The 13,908-nt window shown below is 57.9% G+C and overlaps 1 protein-coding gene and 1 non-coding gene across 5 annotated transcripts in view; both read right to left on the reverse strand.

Annotated features, from left to right (window-relative positions):
* The window catches only part of KIF19 (kinesin family member 19), a 27,604-nt gene extending 13,921 nt beyond the window's left edge, over window positions 1–13,683 (reverse strand). For all 4 annotated transcript variants that reach the window (XM_042256442.1, XM_042256441.1, XM_027974030.2 and 1 more), the window contains exons 1-4: window positions 13,547–13,683; window positions 11,899–11,979; window positions 819–929; window positions 79–166 (exon numbers count right to left, since the gene is read on the reverse strand). In XM_042256442.1, the coding sequence (XP_042112376.1) occupies window positions 79–166; window positions 819–929; window positions 11,899–11,979; window positions 13,547–13,585 (319 nt within the window). In that variant the 5' untranslated portion in view covers window positions 13,586–13,683. The remainder of the gene's footprint in view (window positions 1–78; window positions 167–818; window positions 930–11,898; window positions 11,980–13,546) is intronic.
* TRNAC-GCA (transfer RNA cysteine (anticodon GCA)) lies at window positions 2,819–2,891 on the reverse strand. The gene has a single exon. It is a non-coding gene; the product is annotated as a tRNA-Cys (tRNA).
* Window positions 13,684–13,908: the final 225 nt, after the last annotated feature.

The raw sequence follows: 13,908 nt of genomic DNA on the forward strand, positions 1-13,908 counted from the left end.
ATTCCTGCTCCAGTCTGGGTCAGACAAGCTCTGAGGTGGAGGGTGAGGAGCTTGATTCTTGGGGGCACTCGCCCTCACCTGTGGGGCCATAGGCAAAGACAGTGGCATTGTAGCCTGAGATGACGCCTTCGATGAGGCTCTTGGTGGTGGCTTGATACACCATCTCCTGCAGGGAAGAGGAGACCCGTCAAGACCCTGGGCACAGCCAGGGCAGAGCACACAGGCCCGCAGGCTCACCCTGACCCCCAACAGAGGCAGTTTCATCCCTAGAGCCCTCAGGCCCTGAGAAGTGGGGGTGAGAACGGGGGAAGGATGTCTCTGCTTTCCCCCCACGGGTGTGTGGCGGGGAGAATGCCAGCCTGCAAGAGTGTCAGGACACCTGAGACCCTCCCCACCAACAGCTGGCTCCTGGCCCCCAGCCCAGAGGACGCCTCACACCTGCTCCTTGGGGCATTTGTGGATGGGTGAGACGGGGTCCCTGGGAGGGTGTCAGCTTCCCCGAGGCGCCCCTCCCAGCACCAGCTGGGCTTCAAGCACCTTCCTGCAGCTCCCCTAGGGGCCACCTGTGGGGAGTGCTGTGTGGGTCCCCGTGGAGGGTGGCATTTGTGTGCTGACCGCGGTGTGTCCACCCAGAAGGCTCTGTATGCACCATGCAGGCTCACGCACACGTGTACATGTGGGGATGCGGCAGGTAGAGAGAGTGAGTGATGGAGGGATGCCTGGGGCTCGGTGCCAGGGTCCTCTAAGGGCTCCCTCCCAAGTCGGTCAGAGGGCAGAGAGGGGATCCTATGTGTCCCCAGGCCCAGGCGCCCCCTCACCTGGGTGGCAGTGAAGTCAAAGGCCACGTCGAACAGGTAGGACTTCTCCCGGGAGCGGTGCGCCCGTAGGATGTCATCGGGATCCTCCATTGGGTCCATAAGAACCACCATCTGCAAAGGTCCCAAGGGGAGGTGGGCAGTAACCCGGGAGTCCCAGGCCCACCCCGATGTCCACACTGACCACTGGCCTCACCCCCACTCAGGACGTGGGAAAGAGCAGGAGGGGCCGGATGAGACTTGGAGTCCAGGAGTGTCAGGGTCAAGGTCAACCGAGTCCCAACAAAGGACAAGACACTGAGTGGGCGGGCTGCCCTGGGACCACCCCAAGGGCTCAGAGCTCCCTTCTGCGGTCAGCAGGGGAGTCAGGGCCAGTGACGGCCCAAAAAGAACTCGAGAGGAGACAAGGCGTGAGGCCCTTGTCTTGCCGAGGGGCAGACAGAGGAGGCTGATTTGGGAGCCGGTCCAGTACCATGGACGCAGGAGATGATAGGGGTCCCTCTGGGTGCACCCCCATCCAGCATCAGGATTCAGGAGCCCCCGGTGCTGGGAGGACCACAGCTTTGGGGCTCCCACCAGGCTCCTCCCAGTAGGTACACACTGGTGCTCACTGCTTCTAAACTGGCCCAAGACACCCACCCCCACCCCCGCTTCCTCCAGATCCCAACAGGGCCCTCCTCTGAGATCTTCAGTGGAGGGAAGAAGGAAGAAGTCTGTCCCCTGTGCCCGGGACCCTCAGGCAGAGGTCTTAACCAGTCAGGTGGGATTCCAGGGGAGCCACGAGAGGGGATGCCCCAGACAGGCTGGGGTGGGGCTCTGTGTAGGGAAACGAGGAGGCCACTGCCCCGGCCCTCGTCACAGACTGCTAAAGCCTGGGTGGGCACAGCAAGCTGAGTGCAGGACGCTGGGGCTTGCAGTGTACCTGGGGTGCACACCTGTCTCCGGCCACCTCCTCCAGGCTTCAGCCCCAGGGCCGTGTAAGCCTCTCCCAGGATCCATTTCCTGGCTCTGGCCCTAATACCTGGAGCAGGAGCCCTGATCAAATGTCAGACCCAAATGAAGAAATATCCGCCCACAAGTCCCCAGGCGTGGGTCCCAGAGGAGGGATGCAAGGGAGCCTGACCAGCTGCACGGCTCTCACCCTCGGTGTCAGAGCTCCTGGGCACACCGGCAGCGCCAGCAGCCCGAGGGGCACCCTCTGGGGGCTTTTAGCGCAGGGGAGGGCGAGCAGCCTGCACGGATGCCCATCACCCACTGATCACCTTCAGGTGACCTCTGGGCACTGCCAAGTTCATGGGCACCGTGGGCATCTGGTCCCTTTGACATTCAGCCTCCTGAATCAGGACATCGTCAGCACGGCTGGCTGCCATGAGCCCCTCTTAAAAGAGGGCTTTGTCTGGGTCTCCATCTGTCTGGACCCCTGCCCGCACCCAACTCTTCAGAGCATCAGCCCCTTCCCTGCCCTCTCAGGCACACGATGGAGCCTTTGTGCCCCTCGGCCAGGTGAACTGGACCTGAGCTGCGGAGGGCTGGGGTGAGGGTGGGGTGCTCGGGGCCGCCCGGAGGCAGCACAGGAGTTCAGGCCGAGTGACCACAACTGCTGGGCACTTTGCATGTAACCCAGGCATTACGCGATACCCTCTGGGTCAGAGAGAGATGCGATTTCCTGCATGGCGTTCAGAGTCCAGCGGGTCACAGACCATTTTAATAACAAGCACTGGGCTCCGGGAGGCAGGCAGAGTGCAGAGAAGGGGCACACGACCTAGCTTTTCCACTACAGGAGGGCTTCCTGGAAGAGGAGGTACCAGCACTGCCTTTTTTCAATAAGATATTTAATATAGTTCCCTGTGCTATAGAGTAAATCGTTGTTGCTTGGTGGTTTAGTAGCTAAGTTGTGTTCGACTCTTGCGACCTCAGGGACTGGAGCCCACCAGGCTCCTCTGTCCATGGAATTCTCCAGGCAAGAATACAGGAGTGGGTTGCTGTTTCCTTCTCCAGGGGATCTTCCTGAACCAGGGATTGAACCAGGGTCTCCTGCATTGCAGGCAGATGCTTTACCAACTGAGCCACCAGGAAGTCCTTGTTGCATATCTACCTTATTTTTAAAACATTTCTGGCATGCCACAAAGCAAGCAGGATCTCAGTTCCCTGACCAGGAATTGAACCCGTGCCCCCTGAACTGCAAATGCAGAGTCTTAACCACCGGACCACCAGGGAAGTCCCAGCAGCAAGTCTTAAAGGATGAGCGAGAATTGGCTGAGGAACGGGAGGTGGGAAAGCAAGCAAGGGGACCACACGAGCAAGGCCGCGATGTGACAGGCAGGCTGAGGGCAGGTGGCCTCAGCCCAGAATCACCGGCAGTTCTCAGGAGAAAGGTAGGGTTGGAACAAGAGCTCAGGAACTTTTCCTCCTGTTCTCACTGCCAGGAATCCCACGAGCACAGACCCAAGGTGGCCACAGAAGGAGACGTAGGGGCCCCTCTGTGAGCATGTGTTGCCCCCCGCCCCGCAAAGCAGCTCCTATACATCCTAAAAGTCACCCAGACTGGCACCCGGCATCAGCCCAGGGAATGTTTTATTTTTTCTGGCTACACTTCGTGGCATCTGGAACTTTCCTGACCAGGGACTGAACCCATGCCCCTCTGCAGTGGGAACACAAGAGTCCTAATCACTAGACGACCAGGGAAGTCCCCAAGGAAAGCTTTCTAAATAAAGTTGCACTGGGGCCACAAGAAGTGCTAAATGCTTTGCACACTTTCTCACCTTCTCCGACAACTTAGAGCAGGCCTCATTATTGCAAGACTGTAATGAGGAGTCAGACTGGTACCCAAGGCTGCACTGCCAAGTACAGAGCTCACTGGATTTAAAGCTACTGGGTTCCAGAACCCAGGCTCCTAAACAGGCCTCCTGTCCCTGCCTCTGGAACAACAGCGGCCTAGCTGGGGGGATGCTCATCTGTTTGGTTGAGCTGTGCCCACCTCCCACCAGATTTAAATGTTGAAGTCCAACTCCCCAGTGTGACCTCCGAGTGTGACCTTATTTGGAAATAGCGTTGTTGCAGATGTAATCAGTTGAGTTAGGATGTGGTCCTTTTATAAGGTGGTGGTGTCCTTATAAAAGGGGGCTACTATGGCACAGACACATGTGGAGGGAAGGAGATCCAGCCAGTCCATCCGAAAGGAAATCAGTCCTGAATATGCATTGGCAGGACTGATGCTGAAGTTGAAACTCCAATAGTTTGCCCACCTGATACAAAGAGCTGACTCCTTAGAAAAGACCCTGATGCTGGGAAAGATTGAAGGCAGGAGGAGAAGGGGACGACAGAGGATGAGATGATTGGATGGCATCACTGACTCAATGGACATGAGTTTGAGGGAACTCTGGGAGATGGTGGAGGACAGGGAGGCCTGGTGTGCTGCAGTCGTGGGGTCTCAAAGAGTCGGACACGGACTGAGTGAATGTGGTATTTTGGTCCAGCAGCCTTGGAAACTGATACATCACCCCCCACCCCCTGCCCCGAGGCAGGCCCCTCCCTCAGCCCGGAGGTGGTGGGCTCAGCCTGGGATCCTCCTTTCACAAAATCCCTGAGTCTTAAGTGTCCATGTTCAACCTGTAGCACGCTGGACACCTGCCTCTGGGAGGTTTCAAGGGGGACGTTGACCACACAAGACGCAAAGGCCCCCCCCCCACACACTGGCAGGGGGTGGGGTGGGAGGTGTGGCTGGGGCTGGGCCAGGTGGCAGCACACGGCAGGGCCCTGCCTCCACTGATCCAGGCCCCCTGACTCCGCAGAGGCCCCGGCTTGCCCTCTCCCTGCCCTCACCGCCCCACATCCAGACCTATTCTTGACTCAAGGCCAGTTGTGATCTTTGCAGTTCTAGATTTGGGCTGGGAAACCCAAGATCCACTGGGGAGCTAGGGGGGGCCTCAGACTCGGGGTAGGAGGGTGTCATCCGTATATGGGGCTACAGAAGGGACCAGGCTCCTCCCCAGCATCTCCTAGGTGAGAAATACCAGGAACAAAGCGTGTGGGGACTTCTTCCTGCTGAGCAGCGCTAAGCTGTGGGGCTTTGATCAGGTGAGCAGCGCTAACCGCCTCTTTCTGGCCTCTCGATGGCTCAGGGTTTTGCAGTCTCAGCGCTACTGATGCTTTGGGCTGGACCACTGTGAGCGGGACTTGTCTCGGGTATTGTAGGATGGTTGGCAGCAGCCCTCCGGCACGGGAGGCCCCAGCACTGCCTCCGCCCACGGTGACATCGCCACATGCCCCCGGGGGAGCAAAATCACCCCCGCATGAAAACTGCTGTTCCCCCTCAAGCCACCAAACTGGCAGCGAAGTTCTCTGAGCAGGGGGCGATGTGCAAATTGGGTTCAGGCTCCAGACTGCTGGGTGACCGCAGGAAGACTGCACCACCTCTCCGGGCCTCATGTTCACCCTGGCCAGAAGTCAGGGAGGACCCACAGGGCCATAGACTTGAGAGAAGAAATCACCCCATCTCCCCTCGCCTGCTCAGGAAGCCCCAGCAGAGAACAGGAATGTGAGGGGGTGCCCAGCTCAGGAGGCGTCATTTCCAGTCCAGGTTGCTAAGCCCACAGCTCCTTTATTCTCGGGCTGTAAACCAGACACAGCAAAACAAAAGCCAGATTCCGCTGGATATCACCTCTGTAAAGCTGTTTCTGGATTTGTTTGTTTGTTCTTTAAGAAGCAAAATTTGTGGCTGGTCAGATTTCTAGTTGTACCATCCTGCGGGTACTCAAGAAAGGAGATTTTGATCCCAGGAAGGGTGTTACAGGGCTCTGAAAGCCCTGTATCCAGATGAAAAAAACATTAGAATGCTGAGCTCATAAAGCCACCGAGGTCCAGCCAACTGCTCCGAACAGGGCCACACCTGGCTGACATCCTGGCCAGGTCCCCACCTTCCCGCAGGACTCTGAGGACCCGGGTAACAGAGGTGTGACCGACATGGCCTAGGGCTGCCTCTCTCTCTCGGGTCTGCTGATCCCTTCATCACCGTCTTCCTGGGAGCCTCTGAAATGCAGATTCCCAGCACTGCCCAGATTCACGGAATGAGAATCTCTGGGGAATGGGGCCCACAGATCTGCCCTTTTAACCATTGCCCTTGTGGCTCAGTGGTAAAGAATCCATCTGCCAATGCAGGAGACGCGAATTTGATCCCTGGGTCTGGAAGATCCCCTGGAGGAGGAAATGGCAACTGACTCCAGTATCCTTGCCTGGAGAATCCTATGGAGGATTCCTGGCCAGAGGAGCCTGGCCGGCTACAGTCCATGGGGTCCCAGAGTCAGAGATGGCTGAGCACAACACACAACACACAGCTTGCCGTGTACCCATTCAGGCGCTAAGTGTAAGCAAGCTTGCATCCTGGCGGCATTATTCACAACAGTCAAAACGTAGGAAACAAGCCAAATGTCCATCAACTGAGGGGAGGCTGATTAGATGCGGAGCAGCGTGGAATACTACCCAGCCACAAAAAGGAATGACACTCTGACCCAGGCGACAACGTGGATGAACCCTGAAAACATGCTCAGTGAAACAAGTCAGACACGAAGAACCACAGATTGCAGGATCCCGTTTCCACAAACTGTCCAGAGCAGGCGAATCTATAGAGATGGAAAGTGGTTGTCTGGGGCCGGGAGGGGGCTGGGGAGATGCGTGGCGGTGTGGCTAAGGAGGGAAAGGCTCCCCGAATCCTCTCCCAAGTCACCCTCCACCAGGCTTGGCCCTCTGGGGCCATGGAGCCGGGAAGCATCCAGGCGGTGGGCCTCACCCTCAGAGGATTGCTCTAATCCTCTCAACAGCTCTACGGCCTGGCAGAGCAGGTTATTAACATCCTGCCTTCTGATGAGAAAACAGAGATAGGAAGTCCCTTGACTCCTGAGACAGGACCCCCAGGGGCACAGGGAGGTCGACAGTTGGGGTTTGAGGCTAATTATGGGATTATGCATGTGCGCAGGTGACTTAAATCCTGCAGATAAACACAGTCTGGGAGGCTGAGGGGAGGGGCAGTGGGCTGTGGGCTCCAAGGGGTGGTGGGGGTGGGGTGGGGAGAAGGAAGCTCTTTGTTCTGGGAGCTTCTTTTTCTAGCCTTGGGACTCCTGGGCCCCACAGCCCTCTCAGGCTGCCCTTCCCCACTTTACAGTCATCAGGGGCCCTCCCTGAAGGATCTGGCATCAGAGTCTAGACCCAACGCCCGATGCTAGGAGACTGAGCTCCTACTGGACCCCTCCCTGAACATATATATGTGGCAGAGACCAACTGGGGACCACCAGACAGGAAGCCCAGAAGCCAGAAGCGGGTGGGCAGGAGGTGGGCCAGGGTTTCACTTATCTCCGGGGCCTGAAACCATCCGACTGTCAGCCCTTGAGATAAACTAACATCTCTTAAATCCCGACCAGGCACCGGGCACTGGGTAAGCACTGGGCGTCCAGGAACCCATGGAGACGTCTATGTATGCATACTAAACCGCTTCAGTTGTGTCGGACTCTGTGAATCTATGGACTGTTGCCCGCCAGGCTCCTCTGTCCATGGGATGCTCCAGGCAAGAATACTGGAGCCGGTTGCCAAGCCCTCTTCCAGGGGATCTTCCCGACCCAGGGCTCGAACCAGCATCTCCTATGTCTCCTGCATTGGCAGGCGAGTGCTTTACCACTAGCGTCGACGGGGAAGCCCTGGAGACATTTAAGAAGGCACTGTGTTGACAGTGCTATGATGATGCCCCGAATCAACCGTCAACCCAAATCAAGCCCCCCGGGGACGGGGGTGGGGCAGGTAAGACCACAGGCACCTGAATCTCGTCTTTACAAAGCCAAACCTTGCTCCAGCTTCCTCAGAATGCAGGCACCAGCCTCTGGTCTGCAGAGGACACCCTGCCCTGCCCCTGTCCACCTCTGCAAAGCCGGGGAACACGGACTCCCTCAGCCCCAGGAGAACGACCCCCAGCTCCAAGCAAGGCTGTCCTGGGACCCCTCACGCCAACAGGTGACGGACGCCTAGGCCCACCTCTCCCCACTAGGACTGGCGGGCTTTCACAGCACGGCCTCCCTGCTAACCACCAAGGGCCGGGCTTCAGTAGTGTGACCTCTGGGTTGCTCCCCACCCCCTGGCCTGAGCATGGGAGCAAGTAGCTCCTCCATCAGAGAGGGAAGAAAGAGCCCAGAAGCCCAGGCCAGGACAGACTGGGCTGGGAGCCCCTCTGTGGGGCGGGGTTGTGAGGAAGGGCCACAGCAAGGGGGCAATGGAAGCCCCTGGGTCAAGGGCAGGTCTGCTTCCCAAGAAGAAGTCTCTTTAGCAGAGGCAGGGCGTTGTGCAGGCCGCCTGGGCCAGCGGCACCTTTGCTGGGAAGCAGCTCCATGGCCCTGTTGTGCTGGGGCTGCTCCCATGCTCACCCTGCCAGTCACCGGGCTCCAGACCTCAAGAAGGAGGAGCTGAACAGCTGCCCCATCAGTGAGGCTGGTCAAGCCTGCAGCCCCGAGCCCTCTCGGGGTCAATGATGCAGGCCTGAGGGGCCAGGGTCAGAGACGAGCCCTGGGGGTCACCAAAGAGCCACAGAGGTCAGGGTGCAGGGCCTGGCCAGACTGGGAGGTTGCCCTTTTCTTAAATTTTGGCCTCGAGGCATGTGAGATCTTACTTCCCCAACCAGGAATTGAACTCAGGCCCGTTGCATTGGAAGGTAAAGTCTTAACCACTGGACCACCAGACAAGTCCCCCGTTTTGCTTCTTGGACTCGTGTGTCTTTACCTTCTGCCAGCCAGGGTCTTACTGGTCAGAGGAACGGAGCACTTGAGTGGTGGCTGGTTTTTGAGAGGTGCCCAGCCTGCCATGCACTGTGGCTTCTCCCAAACTGCAGGCCAGGCAAGTGCATCCTTGTTTTATCTTAGTTACCTGAGCAGAGATCAAACTGCCATGCAGGGGAAGGGCAGAGTCTTAACCATCGGACCACTGGGGAAGTTGCAGGCACGTGCATTTTTGAACCCAGTGGGGAGAGAAGATGCTCCGGGCAGAAGCCTAGCGTTCTCCCCCTGCAGGGCCTGGAGTCCGTGTTGAGAGCCCCGGGCCCACGCCACTCAGACCACCCTCTGTATGTCTAAGCCGACAAAGAAGCAGGCCCGTCAGCACTGTCCAGCCCAGGACCTTCTCAGAGGCGCAGTCCGGCCTCCCTCTCCACTGGCAGGGACAGAAAGGAGCCAGTGTTTGCCGTGTGTGGGCACACAATGGGCTGTGCCCTGGACCGGAGCATTTCTATCAGCGTCGGTTAATATCTCTCAGCCCCCAGTCCGGCTGGGAGCCAGGAGCAGTGCAGAGAGATGGCATCTTTGTCCCTGACAGTCCTGGGGACAAGCGGGACCAACAGGGAGTGGCCTTGCCGGGAAGGAGGGCTCTCCTCTGGAGTTCCCTGGCCCTTCATGGATGGCCCCTCTCATCAGCAATGCTTGGCACTTTCTCTCACTAATCCAGTAAGTCCCCTACACTGAACCTTCAAGGTGAGAACATTTAAAGATGCCAAGGTACACCTGGTTCCAGCAAGGACCTGGAGCCCACGCCATCAGCGCCAGGCATGCAAGCCGCTGCAGCCTGCCCTCCCTCTCCTCCTGCTGACGATCCTTCAGCTCCACCGTCTCCCACCTCCTCGCCCCCTCCAGTCAGTAACCCTTCTTGCTTGTTCACTCCTCGCCAGCCCCTGTATGCACTACTGTCCTTTTCAAGGTACTGTACTGCAAGATTAAAAAGGCTTTCTTTATTTTTTGTGTTTGTTTTTAAATATATTATTTGGGTGAAAGGCATTATAAACCTATTACAGTACAGTACTACACAGCCAATGGTGTTAATTGGGTACCTAGGCTAACTTTGTCGGACTTACGCACAAAGTGGGCTTACGAACGTGCTCTCCAAATGGAACTCCTTAGTAGGTAGGGAACTTATAGTAGATGACGTGTGTGTTAGTTGCTCAATCGTGTCCAACTCTTTGCAATCCCATGGACTAGTAGCCCTCCAGGCTCCTCTGTCCGTGGAATGTTCCAGGCAAGAATACTGGAGTGGGTAGCCATTCCCTTCTCCAGGGGATCTTCCCAACTCAGGGATCGAACCTGGGTCTCTCCCACACTGCGGTCAGATTCTTTACCGTCTGAGCCATCAGGGAAGGCCAGGAGATGATAATTCACAGCTATTAAATGCCTACTGCGTACCAGGATCTGGGGGAGCACTGTGCCTACATCAGCGCACTCCCTAAAGACTCTTCAGGGAAGGGTTAGGGTCACTGTCCCCAGTTACAGAGAAGGTAGTTGAGGCTTCTGGAAGCAACCTGGCCAAGGCCACACAGCTGGTGGAAGGCAGAACCTACCCTGCATGACTGCTGTGTGTGTACGTCCTGCTCCCGCTGGCCTTTAGGTGGGGCCTCCCAACCCTCCCATGCTTTCCCTGAGGTCTTTGAGGAAGGCTCCCCTTTTCCAAGGGGGAACAGAGGAAGAGAAATCAGGAGGCCGGTGCCACCCAGTTCCGCCATGCCCACAGCTCGTGGGAATCCCCGAGGCAGGTTCGCAGCTCATGCTGGGTTGCCCGCCTGTGCTCTTCTTATCTTGGCTGTCGGGCTTCCTGAGTCCTGCCTTCCAGGATCACGGGCAGCAAGTGCTCACTTTGCGTCTCTTTCTGCACGATGCGGGGCCACCCCGACTCCTCTGCACACTCTGCCGCCTTGATGAGCCCTGAAGCTCAGGAGAAGCCGGCAGCAGCCACGGAGTGGAGGCAAGTAGCCGTTTTCAGGGTCCCCATAGGCTAGAGCAGCATGACGCCTCTACCCAGGCACCAAGAGTGCCCTTGCTGCCCCCACCACGGTGCCCACCCCCAGCCCACGCTTGGATCCTCAACTGCCTACCCCAAAACACATCCTGCCTGGGACTTCCTTGCTGGTCCAGTGGTTAAAAATCCACCTTGCAATGCAGGGCACACAGGTTTGATCCCTGGCTGGGGAAGTAAGATCCCACAGGCTTCAGAACAACTGAGCCCGCGCGCTGCAACTGCTGAGCCCTGGGGCCACAGCTAGAGGGAAGCCCACTCTCTACAATGACGATCCCACATAAGACCTGATGCAGCCAAAAATAAAAAAAATTTTTTTAAAGATTGAAATGTCAAAAATAAAACCTTCCTTGAAAAGCAAGCAAACAAACAGAAAACACCCCTGCCGTGGGGGACAATGTGGCTCCTGCCCACACCTCCAGCCTCCTCTCACCACTTCTCTCTCCAGCCTGAGCCACGCTGGCCTTTTCTAAGTTACCCAAGTGCATCACCACCCCTCTCACCCCAGGGCCTTTGCACACGCAAGTCCCTCTGGTTGAAATTCCCCCTTCAGCACACTCCTAAAGAGCTCCTCTTCATCCTGTGTGTTTCAGATCAAGCATCCTTTCTCAGGGAAGTCCTCCCTGACTCCGGGACAAGGTCAAGTTCCCTCTTACTCTCACAGCAGCACCCATTTCTTTGCAGCCCTTGCTGGCTACACACTCATACGTTTCTTTACAAGAAAGCCATGGAAGGAAGACAGGGCCTTTTCTGCTCACCGTGGTTTCCTGGCTCCTAGCACTGTCCCCAGTGTGTTGTGGGTACTTGATAAATATTTATTGTCTCTTGTGTAAGTGGAGGTGGAGCGTGCCCTGCCCAGCTCATGATAGTGACAGGAAGACCAAGAGAGCAAACAGACATCCAAAGACTCTGCAAACCATGAACAGTCTGGTGACCCTAGGAACACATGCTCTATGGGGAGTAGATCCATTAAGGTGGGGAAGTTAAGTCATGAGTACAGGGAAGGTATGTGAATTTTTTCAGGGCTGGATGAAAGGGCTCAGCTCACTTCCCCCTGGACCAGGGAAGGTTTTAGCTCTCTTTGGATCAATCTAGGGAGGCTTCCTGGAAGAAGGATGGTGGTTTCCTTGATGATGCAATCAATAGTACAGCCAAGGATTCAGAGGGTAGACGAGGGGTCATTCCTGCCTCCACCAGGTGAGTAGATACCTGCCCCTACTAGGTGAGCGCAGACCCCGGCCCTGCTGTGCAGCTCCCGGCCACAGCCCCCACATACCTGCTCGTCCACTTTGTGGGCGATGAGGGTGGCTCCTTCTTCCAGCTCCGCCACGCTGATGGGCCGGACCCGGAGCGCCACCTGGGAGGGAAGGTCAGACCCCTGGGATTAGATGGAGAGGGCTGTGCCAGGGCCCCAAGAGAAGGATGAGAGGACCCCAGGATCCTTCCCTCGGACAAGCCTCATGGGTTCCTCTCTGATCAGCCAGCCAAGCCCGGTTCATCTTGAGGAAAACTCGGTGGTTCAAGGTGACCATCCAGGGCGAGGGCATCGGGTCCACAGCATGCAGGCTGTGTCTGTCTATGAATTTCCCAGGAGCCTGTGCACCAGAGGAGAGCCCCAGAGGAGACAGCTGTCTGCTCCTCCCGGCTGCATCAGTCACACGCCCGAATTAAGCACCTGCAGCCCCCCTGGGCTTTAAACTTGGAGCCCTTGGCACCGGGGCAGCCTGTCTGTGTGTCTGTGAGTGACGCGCTGCACGTGGCGGCCGGATGGTGGGATGGAGGCCCAGGGAACCTCCCCTCCTCGTGCTGACTACATCCCTACCCAACAACAGCCCCATCAGGGGTTCCCTCCTCTCTCGGTCCTCCGGCCAGAGAGAGATGGTGGGTCCCCTTCCTGGGCATGGGTCTCCCCAAAAGAAGGGGAAGCTGTTTCTTCTTCTGATCAAGGGGAAACACCTGCTGGGCGGGTGGGTATAACTAGCCATCCACAGGCCCGGTAAGAAGCCTTCTCTCAGAGGCACTTCATTGTCAGAGTGCCCTCCTGCCTCCTCAATCAAACTCCATGGATGGCAGGGGCGGCCCCTTTGTCCACACCTGCCAAGGCAAGCCATTTGCAAAGAGACAGTTCTAAACTGCCAGACAGGATGTTCTAGAGCCCTGGGCTTGCTGGGGTTGCCTTATTCTCCAGTTACGTCATCACGCACCCACTGGTGGTGTAGGAACCTCCCCAGATCTCAGAAGTTAGGGGCTGGGAGGGCGCATCAGCCTTGGGATCATTGAGTCTTCCCCACCCCCGTCACTCTGACCTGGCCCTGTTGATAATCAGAAATCTGTCTTTGCCTCTAGCTGCTTCTTGGACCCCCATTCACACCTCCTCCTCTGCCCAGTCCCCAGGGCCCTGGGGCTCCATCAAGTGGCTTCCAGCACTTCTCTGAAATATTTAGAGTCCTGACACGGACAGCAACTCAATAACCAGCCACCCTCAATCCTGTGCCCGGTCCTCTGTCACGTGGGGACTCTTGCCCACCTATGGTCCCCAAAACTCTCTAACCTCCTGACCCCACCAGTCCCGGGTACCCTCGTTCACTGGGAAACCTCCACTTTCCTTTTCCGGAAGATGGGTCAGGCGCCCCCTGCTCCTGTCTCTTCTGGATCAGAAAGCAGTCTTGGCCGCAGGGTGTCCCCCGGTGGGAGGTGTAAAGGGGGGTGGGACTGAAGCTTGGCCAACTTCTCAGGTCTTAGCAGGGTGGCCAGGATGCCTTCCTTCTTGATATCCACGACTTGGCAAAGTTGCTCTGGACCGTCTCAGCCCCGGGTCTTAAGAGTCCCTCTTAGTGGAAACAGTCTGGGGGCCGCCGGCAGGGTCTGGGTTCTCGGGGCCGGAGATGGGGTCGAGGAGGAGGAGGAGGCTGACCGGGTCTCACCATGAGTTGCTGGTCCTTGGAGTCCCCGCTGTCCTTCATGCCTGCGGCGGGCGGAAGGGCTCAGGCCGAGATCGCGGGCATGGCCGAGCCGCACGCCCACCGCCGCCGGGGCCCGCGCGGCTGCTGCCTGACAACCCGAAACCAACAAGGCGCGCGCGGCCGAGGGCGCGGACCGGGGCGGGCGGGGCCTGGGGCGGGCCGCCGTCGGGGCCCGCCCCCCGCGCGCTGCGAACGGGAGGTGGCGGTCTCCTCCCGGGAGGCCGCCGAGCCTGCGCTTCTTCCAGGCTAGCGTCAGCCTGGGCGACCCCCGGACCCTAGGCGCGGCTCTGCATCCGCCCCGCGGACGCCTGCGCTCCCTGCCT

This window comes from Ovis aries, chromosome 11, assembly GCF_016772045.2.
Source record: "Ovis aries strain OAR_USU_Benz2616 breed Rambouillet chromosome 11, ARS-UI_Ramb_v3.0, whole genome shotgun sequence".
In the NCBI taxonomy this organism is placed as follows: domain Eukaryota; kingdom Metazoa; phylum Chordata; class Mammalia; order Artiodactyla; family Bovidae; genus Ovis; species Ovis aries.